At 36.5% G+C, this 18,161-nt stretch overlaps 1 protein-coding gene across 5 annotated transcripts in view; it reads right to left on the minus strand.

The window, feature by feature from the left end:
• Nucleotides 1-288: 288 nt before the first annotated feature.
• Nucleotides 289-18,161, minus strand: part of KAT2B (lysine acetyltransferase 2B) — a 97,127-nt gene continuing 79,254 nt past the window's right edge. For 4 of the 5 annotated variants that reach the window (XM_087945066.1, XM_026673556.2, XM_026673557.2 and 1 more), the window contains 5 exons: nt 2,263-2,377; nt 1,667-1,703; nt 1,400-1,463; nt 1,242-1,326; nt 289-638 (listed from right to left, as the gene is read on the minus strand). In XM_087945066.1, the coding sequence (XP_087801192.1) occupies nt 445-638; nt 1,242-1,326; nt 1,400-1,463; nt 1,667-1,703; nt 2,263-2,377 (495 nt within the window). In that variant the 3' untranslated portion in view covers nt 289-444. The remainder of the gene's footprint in view (nt 639-1,241; nt 1,327-1,399; nt 1,464-1,666; nt 1,704-2,262; nt 2,378-18,161) is intronic. The other variant, XM_026673559.2, reaches the window with a different exon arrangement.

An 18,161-nucleotide genomic window follows, 5' to 3' on the forward strand; every position in this document is an offset into this window, starting at 1 on the left:
TAATTTGGGGGGAGGGGCTTAATTTCATTTCATGCCTATAAAACATGCTGGGACTTCCTATTGGGGGAGGCCATATTGTTGGAGAAACAGGGTATTATATATAATTCATAATATATATAATTCACTTCCCCTTCATTAACGTCTTTGCTGTAAAAATAATCCATTTTTCAATCTGATACATTAAGCTTAAACATTCACTGCTTGGAAATTTACCCTTTCCAAATCTCCAAACAGTTTGTGCAATACATCTAATAAAAATTGAATACACCGCAAAAGGGCATGCAAGTGTACATTTAAAAATACTTTAATAAAATAAACTCTTCTATATTACATGTTTAAAAGTGCTAGTTAAGAAAGTTTTATTTTATAAACAAGTTTCAAATCTAGTGAAAGAACTGCATATTTTGCTATTACATTAGGCATCTTAATTGTATGAGAAGAAAATTATTTGTCAATTAATCCAGCTTCTTTAATTTTTGTGTAGAAAAATTTCTCCAGTATATTGGCACATTTGTAATATTCACTTTCTGGTGGGTTGTATTCTCTGCAGTTAGTAAACACTCGTTGCATATCTGCCATGAATAATTTTTTAGATACGTAGTATCTGTTCTTCAATCGTTCACTCATAGTTTTCAGATCTGTATAAGAACAAACATCTTATTACTAGAATATCTGGTTCTGTGTTTTCCCCCTTTAGTGAAAAAATGGCTCTTCACTGAACTTCAGTTATTTCAGTGCTACATAAAATCAGTATATATATAATCACATTGCCTCCTTTTTGCAGCCAAAGCATAATTCTTTATAAATTATAATGAATCTATACCATCCAGTTGCAGAAAATGAATGTGGACAGGTATTCTGTTGTTTTTAGGAGTGGGATGAGTAAAAATAATTTTACTGTAGAGGAGAATGCTGCCTTTTAAAGTACATAATTATTGTTTGGATAGAAGCAACTTTCTTTAAGCAGAAAGCTTTCCTTACAATCTATTTCTGAACAAAATGATTGCTGATGACACAGGTGAACCCAAATACTAAAATTCCTTGCATGAGCTACCACAAGAAGTTTTAAGATCATGTTCCTATGTATTTGCTTTTTCTAATCAAGGTATCACTAAACTTACACTGAAAAAGTTTCTGATGTTTGTGCAAAATTGATGGAACAAGCACACTTTTACACTTCCATATTTTAAAATTTATTTTCACTTTCTGTAAAGGTCTTTTTAAAATACTAATGGCCTTACCCATAGGAAATCTTATAACTTCATAATATCCAGGAGCCTCTGTTCTCTTCACTGGTTCCATGAAAGGCCAAGCACTTTGGTGGCTCTAGGGAAAAAAAGTATTGATCAATGTCTTATATCAGAAAATGTTTCATGATATTTACAAAAACAAAACATACCTTGACCTGTTGCAGAATGTTTTTTAGTGTGCTGTAAAGTTGATCCAGATCTTTGGGTTCTTTACTTAAAACAAAATACAGACAAGATTAAAATGTGTGGTCTTTACTGTTATTTTAACTAGCCAACAACCCACCAATGATAAAACTATTAATGACAAAATTCTATATTCTGCTGTTAAAAATACAGATTCAATTATTTTTAAGGAATGTATTAACAGTCAATTTGAAAAGAGTTTTATTTAATTTATTTTACTCAACAATGCTTACCTCTTCTCTTTATTATTTGGTTTCCAGCCAGTCTCTCCTATGCAACAAGCAAAATTAAAGCAAAAGGCAAATAAAAAATGGTAAGTTACAATGTATGGCAAGCGTCTTCAAACTTGGCAAGTTTAAGACTTATGGAGCAGGAATCCTGGGAGTTCAACTCCACAAATCTTAAAGTGTCAAGTTTGAAGACCCCTGATGTACGGTCTTAAATCCATATACTCTACTTCAGAGGATAAGCCAATATTCAGATATATCTGAATATCTTAAGGAACAAATTCCCAACAATAATTACCTACATACAAATCAGTCAAGAAACCATCAGAACTCTACCAGTTTTTATTTTTAATTCCCAAATACTATAAAAATAATGGTAATGTAATTAATTCTGGCTAATAACAAGAAAATAAAGATTCCTGCCATGATACACAAAGTGCATAATTGTCAATAAAATTTTATAAATAACTTAAAAGTGTATCATTTCTGGAGAAGAGAATCCAGTAGTTTAAAATTAAATTAAACCAATGTTTGCAGAAAAGGGTAGAAATTAAACATGACCTTGGAAAGTATAACAAACAGCTAAAAGCATGGGTACATACTAATTCCAGGAATACTTTCTATGGGAATCTGTCGTACTCCATCTTTGAAACAAGAAAGGCCAGGATAAACTTTCTGAATCTGTGCTTGCTTCCTTTCAATTAATTTTTTGATGATCTGGAATAAAGACAGGACAAAAATAGAAGTATAAAAAGCAATATTATTTTAAATGTGATTAATCTTTGAACAGTTCGTTCATATTCATAAGTGAATGTTCAGTAAAAAGTGAATATTTACAGGGGAATGAAGATATGGATCTGAAATATATAAATTAAGATATTGATGTTTGTAAGCCATTTACCTAATGTAGTAAATGCAAATGTGAATGTGGAACTCATCTGTAGCACATTTATCCAATTTGCTTCTTTCTTTGATAATGATACTGAAGGGCACCACTATCATGCATGATCAATGCCTACATTTAGAGTTGTATTTCTCACGCTAGCCTTTCTCTTCTCATTGGCTCTGATAGTTTGATTTGGCTCAGTGCTGCCAGCAACCAGGTGGTTCTCCCACTTGGAAGAAATGTTGAATATGTATAGTTGCAGGTACTGATAACCCTAGGAATTCAAGGTTTCACATAATTAGAAATATAATTGGACTCTTCAGATCTGTTCAGAATCCAGTCTCATTGGAAATTCAGGCAGATGTTCACAGTCAACTGGGTTTTTTTATAAAAGTATTTGCAGATTTCTCCCTCCCACCCACTCACCCTCTCAGAGGTCAGTCAGAGAAAAAGCAAAATTAAGGGCATATAGAGATCCAAAATATTTGAAAATCTTGATTTTAAATCCTTCATTGCTCAGATAGTTTGTAGAGGCAATGTAGACAAACATTAGGATTAGCAAGGAATTAGTGACATATTTTGATTTATTAAGAAAAGTCTAGAAATGTAGACCTCATTCTGAAGTAGCCTGCTTGTATTCACTCTTGCTTGTTGAACACAGAAGGTGGGGGGAAATTTTCAAGTAACTTCAAAGCTTTTTTTCCTATGATAGTCTCACATTTTCAATTCTCATCCCAGAGTTATGTGCCAGCAAGTCAAGGTCAGGTCTTGCAGTCTTCTTGGCACATGAAATCATGGTGCCAAGTTTTTATAAAAACTATGGGGTTATTATTAGTGGGGAGCTTCTGCAGTGGAACCTAGTGCTGGGTACTGTTGAAAAATTAACCGTGCTTGAGGCATCTCTCTTGTCTATTAAGGAGGTCATGACAGCCTGTAAGAGATTTACAACATATTGTTTGGTATGTATGCTTTTTAACTTATGCTTTCAGATGTGTTTGTTTGAGATAATAAAGCCTAAAATCCCTTTATTTGCTGGAGTCTCTAAGTCAAGATGAACCAATTGCCCGGTCATGTGATCGCTGCCCTGATATTTGGCAAAACATAATTGGTAACAAAGATGGGATCCAGTGACAATGCACTGGTTCTAGAAAAGGCAAAGAAATGGAAGCCAGAATTATATTGCTGGTTGGCTCAAATGTTTGGGAACCAGTGGCTCAAACACCAGCTGACCTCACCTACATGCCTGCAGAAATTGGCACAATTTGGAGACACTTCTCCTAATGCAATGCATATCATTATTGGGAGTGGGAGAGAAGACAGGGAAAAGTCAGTGGATGAACTAGTCTTTCTTATTAGGCTCCATAATGCCTGGGAGCAATTAGAAGCTTCTCAGCTAAAGGTACAACAGCAAGCTGAAGAAATAATTATAAAAGTCAGCAGACCCTTTTAAGAGAGGCACTGGAATGTGCATATGGGAATTCGGCAAAGGAACAAGAAGTAACTATGGCTGTTCAGCTTGCAAAATTCAATTAAATTAAAATTAAACCACCATAAACAGTTGAAGAAAGGGTATATACACAATCCTTATAAAGATAGACCTCTTATCTCATCCCAGCAGTTAAATCCAGAAACCTGAGATGGATATATGTGGGATTTGATGATGAGGAATCCAGTTTGACTAAGCAGGATAAAGGAGTTGAGAATGCTTGGGTGGCTAAGATAGGACTCTTTGTCACTAATAAACTTAAGAAGCCACCTGGCAATCCAGATGCTAGTCAAGGAACACAGACTGGCAGATATTATAGCTGGAGTCAGTTAACTATCTAAGATATTAATAGGAAGAAGTCAAGAGAGGCCCATTTAATGAAAGGAGCCCTTTCCTATATGCATAATCCCTAGATAAGTCCAGGGCTGCAAATATCTATAGGGGAGGTCATTGTGTTGATAGAGCAATTAAGAGATGCTCAGAGAAAAAATGCTCCCCACACTTGTACCCAAGTAGCTAAGGGAGGAGGCAGTTTTGAGAAAAGAGAATCCAATAATAGAATTTCATAAGTGAAATGTTTATAGAACTTAAAAAGATGTGCCAAAAGCATATATACATTGTCTTCCAAACTTAGAGTAGTATAAAAGGTGGAAGGAAAAATGTTCCCCTGATGGGAAAAAGGGGTTAAGAAAATGTGCAGGTGAGGGAAACTATCCAACTGCACCACCCGAAGAGCAATTATGTCCTCTACGTAGAAGAGAAATTGGGAGTGGATGATGCCCCAGCCTTTGGATTAGAGGTGGTAAAATTCCAGTGGTAAGGGTAATAAAGACAGCAATCCCTGGAGACCAACAACGTAATTTACCCTTAACAATTTAATGATCTATGAATTGTTTCAGACCCCAGTGTAGTTTTGCTTTTGAAATCCCAACTATTTTAAGTGGGAAGAGCAAAACTGACACCTTTGAAAATATCCCTGCAATACAGTTAAACAATACTGGTTGAAGGGGAGGTGGGCAATAAATCTGAAATCATAGGAAGGGGGGGGTTGGAAGTTGTAATTTTAAGACTAAATGTATCTCCTTTTTATTTCTTTGCATGACCTCTGAAAAAGCTAACAGGACATGAATAATGACAGAATATTACTGTTAATTAATTAAGCATGCCCCATTACTGTCAGCAATGCCTGGAAATTTTATACAATATATAAATATTGATTATTGTATTTTTTTGTCTTTAGTAATTCATTTGGAGGCACTTAATACAAAGAGAATGAAATCTGGTATGTTTTTGCTTTATAAACTTTGATATAATTCAGTATGTACATTTGACCAACGTAAAATGTTTCTTTTAAAGCCATGGAAAAGAAAGTCTAACAATATAGAGAGTCATTTGTGGTGATTGATTGGGAACTTAGGGCCACTCATGGTCTTTCACCCTAAGGAGGCATTGACAAACCACTTCCCAAAAAGTTACCACTAATGCTAAAAGTCAAGACTGATTTAAAAACAAAAGAAAGACTAAGGGATAATCCCCAGCCCAGGACTGTCAAAAGAAAGGAGAAGCAGATAATGTTGTTTCTATTTCTGGCATCAGTTAACTGAGAACACATGAAAATGAACTGTTTATTAATGTGGCAGAACTTGCTAGCTATAATCACACCCAGATCAAAAGCATGCAGCCATGCAAAAATTGTGGAAGGAGTAGCCAAAGTCCACCTGGGGAGACAAAAAAAAAGTGTGGGGGGGAATCAGAGGTTGTGTACTGATTTAGGCATTTATTGGAAAACAGAAACATGCAAAAAATAATGTGGACATGGGAGCTGAGTGCACCCCTATGCATGGAAAGTGTGCAAGATTTCAGGAACCCACAGTTTACATTGATTGGGATCTTTTTAGTTCCCTAGAAAGAGCATAAAAGGAGTTGTGAATAAATTATTTTAATTTGTTAAATTTGGAAGGGTGAGGGGAAATTACTTTTTACTTTAGTGTAAAAATAATTATAGTAAATTTCCTAGATGTTCTGTTCTTTATTAGAATAATATTTGAATTTTATAAATATCGTTTCCTAGAATTGTTTCTGTTAAGAAAAGTGATTGCTCTTTTTGAGGAAACTCAAGTAGTCTCTAAGAACAAATTTGCTTATTGCTATCTGTTGCGCTGCCCACAAAAATATTTTGCATTCCAGTTTTTACCCATAATCTTACTCCCTGTCTTACAACAAGAGTCTAGCAAGGCTCTAATTCAGGCCCTCCCTAGAGAAAAGGGAGGAAAGGTTGAATTGAGGTTGCAAGTGCCTTTGCTTATGGCAGCGATAAGAAGGAATCAGGAAAGTAATATTGATGGGATTAAATGGGAAAAGGTCCCAAATGATGAGGACGCAAGCCAAAAATGTTTGTATGGAAGACGGAAGAAAATTATCACTGCTGACAGTGTAACAATGATTGTAAGTGATTCAGATAGAAAGGATTGGATCTTATAGGAAGATGTTATAGCTTTTAAATTTTACATATTTGTCCCTCAACAGGGCACATGATGCATAAAAGGGAGAAAAAGGAAATATGTTTAGAACAATGCTTGATGGAGCTTCCATGGATTGGTATTTGTGTGTCTCTGTGTGTCCATGGATGCTTTCTCTCTCTCTCTCTCCCTCCCTCCCTCCCCCCTCTCTTTTGGGAAATTATATGGGAGTTAAATACTATTAAATTTCTTTGCAGTTGAATTATACAATGTCTTAGCTGAACAGAAAACAGGTTTTGTCATAAGGTAACTTGAAATCAGTTGTACCTTGTCAGGCATTGTTGTGATTATGTTAATTGTTGATGATTTATCTTTAGTGCAGAAGTATTCATGGGACTTGCAAACACACTTACAAACCTGAGATGGATAGCTAATCCTAATGAACCCAAAATACCAGGTTCTGGTTAAAAAAAAAAACAGACAGGAGTCCTGTGGTCAGAAAGGACAGAGGTTTTACCTCCCACCATCCTTTCAGCGAGATAAAACTTTTAGTTCAATAAGATTATTATTTTTAAATAAATTTTATTAAATTTACAATTAAAAACATATCGACATTACATACACAAAAAAGGAAGAAAAAAAAACACTCGGCCTTACGAACCGGAAAGAGAAGGAGATATAAAAGAAAGGAAGAAACAAAGGAAGAGAAAAAGAAATGAAAAGAATACATTTAAAAAACAGATAATATCCTTTTTGACAGTCTGCAAGATCCATTTCTCCTAACTTGATTTGAATGCGCACATCTTATCGGTATCTATGCTTAAATTACCCATTGTCTTTTAAGCAGTTTATCTCTGGATTAACCAGTTATACCAAGAGTTCCAATTATCGTAAAATGTTGAAGGCTCTTTATTTTTAAGTGCTATAGTTAATTTGTCCATTTATTTATTTATTTTATTTTATTTATTTTATTTATTTATTTATTTAATTTGCCAATTGTTTACAAGATAATAAGTATAAGTGTATACATAGTTGTGAATACATAAAATGGGTACATATAAGAAAAATAAAAGAAGAATAAGAGAAACAATAGGACAGGGACGGTAGGCACGTTGGTGCGCTTATGCACGCCCCCTACAGACCTCTTAGGAAAGGGGTGAGGTCAACAGTAGACAGTCTAAGGTTAAAGTTTTTGGGGTTTGGGGAAGAAACTACAGAGTCGGGTAGAGTATTCCAGACATTGACCACTCTATTGTTGAAGTCGTATTTCCTGCAATCAAGTTTGGTGCGGTTAACTTTGAGTTTGTATCTATTGTGTGCTCTTGTGTTGTTATGGTTGAAGCTGAAGTATTCATTGACAGGTAGGATATTGCAATGTATGATTTTATATACCATGCTTAAATCAGACCGAAGGCAGTAATTCAAGGTTTTCTAGTTCTAGAATTTCAAGTCTGGTGGCATAAGGTATTCTACAACGAGCAGAGGAGTAGAGAACTCTTCTTGTGAAATATTTCTGGACTTTCTCAATTGTGCTAATATCAGATACGTAATGTGGGTTCCAGACTGATGAACTGTATTCAAGTATTGGTCTAGCAAATGTTTTGTATGCTCTGGTTAGTAGTGTGATATTACCAGAGAAAAAGCTACGTAGGATTAGGTTAACAACTCTTAATGCCTTTTTGGCTATGTAGTTGCAGTGGGCTCTAGCACTTAGATCATTAGAGGTGAGTATTCCAAGGTCCTTTACAGAGCTTGGGTCATCAACAAGATCTTGACTATTCAGCTTGTATTTTATTTTCTGATTTTTTTGCCAATATGTAAGACAGAGCATTTATTTGTTGAGATTTGAAGTTGCCATTTGTTTGACCATTCTGATACATAGTCAAGATCTTTTTGTAGGGTAGCAGTATTGTCTGTGGTATTGAACAGCTTTACATCATCAGCGAAAAGAACGCAATTGCTCTTAATATGATCACAGAGGTCATTTATGTAGAGTATGAAGAGAGTTGGTCCTAGAACACTGCCTTGGGGGACACCACTATTGACAGGTACAGAATTTGATAGGACGCTCCCAATTTTGACCATTTGTTGTCTGTTTGCCAGGAATGCTTCTATCCAGTTATTCAGTTGTCCAGAGATACCATAGGATTTTATTTTTAGGTGTAGTTTGTCGTGTACCACTGAATCAAAGGCTTTACAGAAGTCTATGTAGATTGCATCTATTGCTTTGCCCTGGTCAAGTTGTGTCGTCCATATGTTTTTGCAGTGTAAGAGTTGCAGATTACAGGATAGTTTTTTTCTGAAACCAAATTGTTTATTGCAGAGTAGGTTGTTTGTCTCTAAGTGGAGGATGATGGATTGGTTAATAATTGATTCCATGACTTTACAGGTGACGCAGCATAAGGAGATTGGTCTGTAATTTTCAACTAGGCTAGGGTCTCCCTTTTTGAAGATGGGGATGATTGTGGCTTGTGACCATAGGTTAGGCAAGGAGCTGGTCCTGAAAGATTTTTCAAAGATTATGCTTAGAGGTTTGGCTATGGCAGTGGATAGCTTTTTAAGAAGTAGGCACTTATTCCATCCGGTCCAATAGATAGAGATGGTTTTAGATTGCGTAGTGCTTTTTCAACATTGTCTTCTGTAAAATCGATATGTATTAGATCATTGTTGTTATCTGTGGTACGGCTAGGAAATACTGGGCATTGCTGTTTACAAATACTGAGCTGAAGAATGTGTTAAAGATGTTGGCTTTAATGGTGTCGTCGTTGCAGTCTTTACCATCAGGTCCTATCAAGGGTGGGATAGACCTTGAGTCTTTTAGTTTGTTGTTTACAAAATTGTAAAAAGCACGGGTGGAATTGGTGCTTAGAAGGTTTTCCTCTTGTTTAATGTGATAATTGATGCATTCGGTCTTTATCTGGTGGCATAAATTTTTGTATCGGCTTTTGAAATTGGCAACGTGACCAGATTTGTTTTTCCGCCAGAGTGATCTCTTTTTGGATTGAAGTTTCCTTATTGTTATGGGTAATCTGCTTTTTTGTTTTGTTTTGGGAATTGTTGTTGGTACATATAGTTTGATGACTCTTTTGACTTCAAGTAAAAATATGTTGTAATGGTCTTCAACAGTATTGCATCCAGTGAATAGAGATTGCCAATCAAGGGATGAGAGATGGTTGTCTATAAGATCATAGTTGCCTTTTTGAAGTTACAATTGGGGATTACATCATTGTGGTGATTTTTGTGTGGGCGTATGTTGAGACAAAAGTCAATCATATTGTGGTCACTGCTAGAAAAGGGTTCTTTAGTTTATATTCCGTAAATTAAATTCAAACTATTGCAGAAGATGAGATCGAGGTAGTTGTTTAGTCTAGTGTTGTTGGTTACTAGTTGTTCCAGTCCCAGATTTGTAATAGCATTGTAGAAGGTTGTGTGTATGATTTCAGTTGTACATTCATTTAGGGTCCAGTCAATATGAGGTAGATTGAAATCACCAAAAAGATAAAAGGGTATGGGCAGGATGCAGCCCATGTTAGTAATGTATTTAACTTGTTTACATGTTCGATGTCATAATCAGGTGCTCTGTAACATAGTAAGAATCGAATTGTGATATTTAAGGATAGTTCACAGATGATGGTCTCAGGAAGAGCAAGCTCCTGGGTAACTTGGATATTTTTTAGATGTAAGGACTTTTTATAGAAGATAGCAACACCACCTCCTCTCTGAATTTCACGATCTGATCAGTAAACATGATAGTCTCTTACTGTGGTAATGGAGTCAGGGAGAGATGCATTGAGCCATGTTTCACAGACAAATATAATGTCGAATTTAGCCATATTTAGTAGGAGGAAAAATTCAGGTATTTTATTCACGAGGCTTCTTGCATTGAGTAGTTTGCATTAAGGCCAGTAGTAGTTGGAATTGAGGTAGTTAGGGGCGTGCATGCCTAGTTTTGGGTGATGGTGGATCGGTTGAGGTAGGGTTGTGGTTGAGGGTTAAAGCTGAGTTGCGGGTTGTGTGGCTTACTTTTGATACAGTCAGCATGGTAGTCAATGTACAGGTCCTTCTCTCCATTGTCTAGGCGTTTTTGAGTTCAGTGCGGAGTACACGGGAGCGGGCACGTTGCTGTATGGTTAGGTCAGGGCGACGGGGGTTCTTATGGTTGGTGTTGGTTTTGGCGAGTGAATTTATAGTGTAAATGAATTTACGTTTGCTTGATTCATTTTGCAAATGACCCTGCACAAGCGTGGGGCCACAGAGCCGTCTCTGTTTTTAGCTCTCGGCCAATGCGGAAATGTCAAGTATTTCATCAGCGGAGATGGTTGATGCTTGATAATCACTGATGATGTTTCGGACAGTTGTGATGTCATCATTGTCATTGATGTCCTCTAGACCAAATAAGATGGCGTTTGGGCGTTTCCGTTCACGCTCAACGGATTCTCTGATGAGGATTGGGATATCAATATTTGTCTGGGTTGTGTTTATTTGTGGATTGGGTTTTGGATTGGGTTGTGGTTGTTGGGTAGAGATGTGGTTTGTAGCTATTGGATGTTTAGGTTTTTGCGTTGTGTCTTTTTTTTAAGGTTGGATATTCTTTCTTTTACGGCGTCCAGGGATGCTACTATGGTGTTAAGGGATGTTTCAATGGTTTCAATGGTATCAACTCTTTCAGACAGATCCAGTTTGGGTCTGCATGATTTGCAGAGATATGGAAACTCATTGGATGATTCTAGGTATTGAATCATTTGCTCAGGTAATCCCAAGGAGTCATGATGGCGTATTTTTACACAGAGAACATTTGATGGAGTTTTCATTATCCTTTAGATTTTTGTAGCATTTAAGGCATGTGCAGGAGTCTTGTGGTTCATTGGTGGGGATTATCTTCTCTTTAGGTTGTGGTTTGGCATTGGATTTTCTTTTTTGGCATGGTAGGTTTGTTAAGATAGTACGTTGATTGAATTAATTAAAGGAACAATTTTGGGTAATCTATATAGCCAATATCACACCAAACAATCAATTGCAGTAATCTGTCTAGTCAGACAATATTCCTGAGCAACAATCAGCCTAATCAATTAATTACTCTAATCACTAATCAATTAATTACACTAATCATTAATCACACTGTTCATTTAAATTCACTAAATCATTGATTTTACTATTCAATTAAATTACATGAATCTTGATCTTTTAAACTAGTCAGTAATCACACTATTTGCACTAAACACTCTAATCACACTAATCAATTAAAACAATAAATCAATTAAACCATTAATAAAATATTTTATAGAAATTGATTATCTAATCGTTGATATAGGTGATGAGGTAGAAAAGTTGTAAGTTTTGAGGTAATGAATTAATCAGTGTTTGATTAAAGTAATGAGGTAGTATTAAGAGTCTGCAAGGAAAGGGTTAATTGTTTTACTAGCAGCTGTAGTTGACTGAATGAGAGGAATTTATTGCTTTGTAATAGCAGATTGCTATTACTCTGTAAACAAAAGGTTGTGACACGATGTTCAAAGGGTTTTTGAAATAGAGTAAAACTTGCTGAATTAAATCACATATTTTCTGGATAACCATTTGTTCTGTAGGTGTATAAGGTGATTTCCAACACCGAGCGAACTCTAATCTGGCCACCGTTAAAATATGAATTGTTACATATTTCATCTTTTTGGATAAATGTTTGTCAGAGATCCCTAATAGGAAGAACTCTGGTTTGTATTCAATTTGTTCTTTGGTTATCTCCTCCAACCATTTTCTGATTTTTTGCCAATATTTCTGGGTTTCCTTGCAAGACCACCACATGTGAAAAAAGGTTCCTTCTATGCTTTTACATTTCCAACATTTTGGACTCGTGTTAGGGTTCATTTTCGCCAACCTCGAAGGGGGCAAGTGCCATCTATAAAACATTTTGTATGTATTTTCTTTATACGCTGCCGATTTTGTAATCTTGATATTTCTGTTCCAAATCTTTTCCCATTCTGATAATGTAATACTTCTTCCGACATTCCTGCTCCAGGCTATCATGTTCCCTTTGACTATCTCTTGTTCTAATTCTACTTCCAGTAAATATTTATAGAATTTAGATATGTTCTTTTTGTTTGATCCTAATAAAATTTTATCTAAATACTGCAGTTTGTTATAAATTCCAAAGTCTTTAATATCTTGTTTGTATCTGCTATGAATTTGAATATATAACCACTGATCAATTTTAAATCCCTGTTCCTGTAATTCTTGTCGAGTTTTTAATTTTCCTTGCGGATCTAATAAATATTTGTATTTAATCATTTTTGTTATGTCCAAATTATTGGGATGTACCATTGCCTCCATTGTTGATAGCCAGATCGGAATTTTTAGATAGTGTTTTTTGCATATTTTTTTCCAATTAATTAATAATGAGTCTCTAATAAGGTGTCTGTGAAAATAAGACTGCTTGGGTTTCCCCACTTCCCATAAGAAGGCATGCCACCCTCTCTGGAGGTCATGCCCTTCTAATGCTAAAATTCTTTTATTAAGTAAGTTCACCCAGTCTTTTAACCATAATAAGATAGCTGCCGAATAATATAATTCCCAATTTGGAAGAGCTAGACCCCCTCTACTTTTCGCATCTTGTAAGGCCTTCACATTGATCCTGGCTTTTTTCCCCTGCCAAATAAATTTAAGTGTAATCTTATTTAATTCTTCGAAAAAAATTTTTGGCAACTTAATTGGAATTGTCTGGAATAAATAAAGAAATTTTGGTAATATGTTCATTTTAATCGAGGCAATCCTGCCCAATAGGGAGAGCTGCAGCTTATTCCAGGATTCTAAATCTTTCTTTGTTTGTTGAAGTAATTTATCATAATTGTTCTCTTTGAGTGATTTACCTTGTGGTGTTAGCCATATTCCTAAATATTTGACCCTTTTTGTTACCTGTATCCCCATCATTGCTTCTAATTCTTCCTTCTGGTTTTCTGTTAAGTTTTTGGTCATTAATTTCGTCTTTTTTCTATTAATTTTTAATCCTGACACTGCGCCAAATCGTTCTAATTCTTTTATTAGATTATATCATTTTTCCATGGGTTCCTCCAAAAAAAAAAACATATCGTCAGCAAAAGCTTGTAGTTTATATTTTTCTGATTTGACCCTCACTCCTCTAATTTCAGAATTTTGTCTAACCCGTGTTAAGAGTGATTCTAGGGCAAAAATGAAAAGAAGAGGTGAGAGAGGGCAGCCCTGTCTGACACCTTTTTCTATATTTATTGGACCTGTTTGTTCGCCATTAATTAGTATATTAGCCTGTTGTGTATTGTAAATTGTTGTTATAATGTTTTCGAATTTGGTGCCAAGACTCATATTGTAAATTTTTGAATTAAAAAGTGCCAATTTAAGTTGTCAAATGCTTTCTCAGCATCTAAAAACATGAGTGCGGATTGTTTCTCCGGATGGGCTTCATAGTATTCTAGGACATCGATAACGGTTCTTAAATTGTTCTTTATTTGTTGGGACGGAAGAAATCCATTTTGATCTTCGTGGATATGTGGATTTAAAGCTTGTTTTACTCTATTAGCTATGATAGAAGTAAATAATTTATAGTCGGCATTTAAAAGTGAAATCGGTCTATAGTTGTTGATGTATCTATGATCTGCATCCTCCTTCGGGATTAGCGAAATCAGCGCCCCCCTCCACGAGTCCGGCATCTTGGCTGCCAGAAGTACCTCGTTAAACACTTCCAGTATCAGTGATCCTACTAGTTCTATTATTGCTTTGTATAATTCTGCCGGAATCCCATCTGGCCCTGGAGATTTGTTATTACTTTGATTCTCCGTTGCTGACTTCAATTCAGACCATGTAATATCTTTATTCAATAATTCTATCCATTCCTCTCCAATTGCCTTGTCATTCGTCTCCTCTAAATAAGTTCTTATTTTATCTTCATTAACTTCTTCCTTTTTATATAATATTTGAAAATAGTTGTAAATGATATATTTTTTCTTCTCTATCTCATGTTGTAAGACGCCTTTCTCATCCATTAGTTGATGTATCAATCTCTGTTCTTTCACTTTTTAAAGTTTATGGGATAACCATCTTCCTGGTTTATTTGCATACTCAAAATAGGTTTGTTTGGACCTTTTCAAATTAACTTCTATTTTATCTTGTTCAAGTAAGTTCAATTTATGTTTAATTGTTATTAACTGATTTTGTATTCTCTGGTTTTTAGGGGTTTTTTGTAGTTGTATTTCTAATTCTTTAATTTGTTGTTGGAATTTATTTTGTTGGGCATGTATTCTTTTATTTCTCATGGCGTTATAAGAGATTGTTGTTCCTCTTATAATTGCCTTCATTGTATCCCATGTTCAATAAGATTTTCAAAAGTGCAGAAATATGGTGCTCTCTATTGCAGTTTATTCTGCATTACAACATTGGGAGAGACTCTACCCCATCACAGTTGAAGCAGACACTGAATGCCTCTAAAACAAGAAAAGGGCAAGGTTAGCATAAACCTCTATGAAACAATATAAATGCATAGTTGTTTTATCAACATTAAGCACTGAAGAAATGGTAATTTGGGGACTGGATATACGTTTGGGAAAGATTAATAACGAGTCCACTTGAAAAACATTGAATAGTTGGAAGAAGCAGTTGACAAAACTATATTTGCCCTGCCCTTTGAAATGATCTGAATGCCCCCTGAAGCCACCATATTGGCTTTAATGTACAAATGTCTATCAGAAGACATCCAAAAAGCAATTGATAATTTGCTGGATCTATAGAACTGTGGCATAGCAGCACTATGATCAGATTGCCCCGGTCTAATTTGGTTATAAAAGGAATCCAGAACATAAGTTGCTAATTTGATTATAAAGGGAATCGAGAACAGAAGTTGCTAAGCAAGAAAGTTTGTAAAATGGGACAAAACTTACTTAACAACTTTCTCACTTAGCAACAGAAGTTTTGGGCTCAGTTATGATCATAAATTAAAGACAACCTGTAGTTCACTGAATTAGTCTTTTATACATTTCTGCCATGTAGCAGATAATTGCTTTGGGATGTATAAAAGATTCTGGGAACATAGAGATCACTTGAGGGGCCCCACTACACCCAAAGAGGAATACTATAAAGAGGTTAGAGATGGAATGGGAGCCTTCATGTGATCTCTATGTTCCCAAAGTCTTTTATAGATCCCATAACATTTATAGTGGATCTGTTGGATTATTTTGCAACAAAAAGTTCATTTGTCAGGGCTCAGATCAATATTCTCCAAGGAACCCCATACATATAATTTTTTCATTTCTTTTTTCCTCTATGGATCAGGGGTGTCAAAACTCACGCCATCACAGCGGCATCACATGATGTATCGGGACTTTTTCCCACTTTGCTAAACAGGCATGGACATGGCCAGCACGTGATACATCCAGCCCACAGGCCAGGAGTTTGACAGCCCTGCTATGGAGGAAGGACCAACTTTCATGCAGCTATTTGTATGTATCTCTCCCTCTCCAGCAATAAGTACCGCACTGCATATTTATATTTGTTAGTGTCACTCACTTGGACATGAATAGGTAGACAGGAAAAAGTAATGCTGTGTGTTGTGTGGAGATACATCTTGTCAACAGGACAACTGATCTGAAATTGCCATTTCCAGAATTTACATATAACTCTCTGCCTTTCTCATGCAGGAGTACACATGCCCATATCGCCAGATCTGTATAAAATTTCGAGACAACCTTCGTCTCCCTGAACTTCCCCCATGATCAATTTTTGATAACCAGGAAGAAAGGGCTCAATATTCTCCTCAATATTCCCCATGATGCATATACTGTGCATTCTTTACGTGGTAAGTAGGGGCACATTACTGTTTCTCTGGATTCATCTATTTTGGATTGTTCCATTGATCTAGAGAAGATGCTTGCTCCTTCTTTGGGGAGGAGGGTACATTCTATGCCAGAAGGAAAAAGTGAAGGAGGAAGTGGCATGATGGAAGGTCTAACAGACTCTATTCATGGAGCAGAATATGAATGTGAAAAAAGATCAATACTGGAAGCAGAAAAGATCTATGAATCTATAAACAGAGAAAAATATAAGACGAAGAAAAACCCCATTTAATTCTGCTAGAATAAGTTGGCTTTAGCATTTTTAAAGATTCAGTTATATTACACTATTAGCAACAAATTACTGAAGAAATCCAATTTGTTCTTGCTTCCTGAGTTGCCAGACTTGCAAAACTTGACAGCTTTCGATTTCTCAGATTTAAGGCTTCTCCAGTCCCATCATCTGTTTATGGCACTGACATTTAGGACTTTCAAAATGACTTCCTCAATTAAAAAAAAACTGGTCAAAATCACTGATAGGAAGACACAATTGATCTCCTACATCCATGATGGTAAACCTATGGCACGCACGCATACCACAGGTGGCACGCAGAGCCATTTGTGCCAACACGCGAGCTGCAGGCAAACTTACCTCACTGCACATGTGTGCAGTGGAAAAACAGGAAGTGATGAAACGGGGCTAGCTTTCGGCCTACAAAGCTTGTAGAAGCCTGCAGAAGCCTTCCTCAAGCCTTTGGGAGGCCAAAAAAGGCCTCAAACCGGCCAAAAGTCAGCTCTGAGGCGCAGTGCAGGTAAGGGGGTGGTGAGGGTGGGGGTGGGGATTGCATGCACATGCGTAGAGAACGTGGGGGGGGGGGCGCATTGCCTTCTGGGTGCTGGCACACGAGCACAAACATGCAAGTGCGCGCAATTTTTGGCACAGGAGCCCAAAAAGGTTAGCCACCACTGTTCTACATCCAAGGTTGATGATCTATTCCAGTGTCAAATTCAAGGTCCATGGGCCAGATTGGCTCACAATATAGTGAGATCTGGCCCAAAGGTTGTCCTGGTCTATACAGTGCGAAGAGAAAAGGTCAGGCCAAAGTAGCTTTGGCCCCGTCTACCCAATGTGAAGAGAAAAGATCATGCCAGCATAGCTTCAGCCCAGTCTACCCAGTGCAAAGAGGAAACATGCCAGCAGTTTGGGGAGTGGCATCAAGCTGGCCATGCCTATCCAGTCGGCCATGCCCAACCACCCTCCTCCCCCAAGGTCAACAGCCCTGATGTGGCCCACAATGAAATTAAGTTTGACACCCCTGTTCTACTTTTTCTCCCTGACAAAAGAGAACAGAGTCATCATTCAGCAACTGCAGTTGGGGCCGGAAACTGGTTATTAAGCAAAGTAGTCACTAAGCAAAAACCATGTGACCATACTATGCTTACAATTTTATTTCAGCTTTCCTTTTATTTATTTTTATTATAGTTGGTCAAATTTATAGGGCCAACCATTTCTCCTGAAGAGGTAGCATTCAATAAATTTGGGACCACCTGGCTGTGGTTGTATTTTTACAGCATGCATCAGAAAGCTACAACCACAAACAATTGCGTGAGCCCAAATGGCAGGGAAGGATTCCAGAATTCAACTCACAAGAAGCTGAGTAAAAAGGCAAATCTTACAGCTCTTTCCCCCCATTTCCTGCCCTTTGGTGTTGGGATAATTAGCAAGAAAAGAATTGATCTTTGTATTTATATTCCTTACAGAAAAAAAGCAATTACAAGAGGTATGCAATAGGGAATACACATAGAAAGGAATGTGCCTAGAGTCATTTAGGATTCAAAGAAGCCTTAAAATTAATTAGGTATTGTCAGTGTCAGGAAGTAGCAA

The sequence above is a fragment of the Notechis scutatus genome, chromosome Z (assembly GCF_049901735.1).
Source record: "Notechis scutatus isolate UNSWTSFEM ecotype Mainland chromosome Z, rNotScu1.2, whole genome shotgun sequence".
Lineage (NCBI taxonomy): Eukaryota > Metazoa > Chordata > Lepidosauria > Squamata > Elapidae > Notechis > Notechis scutatus.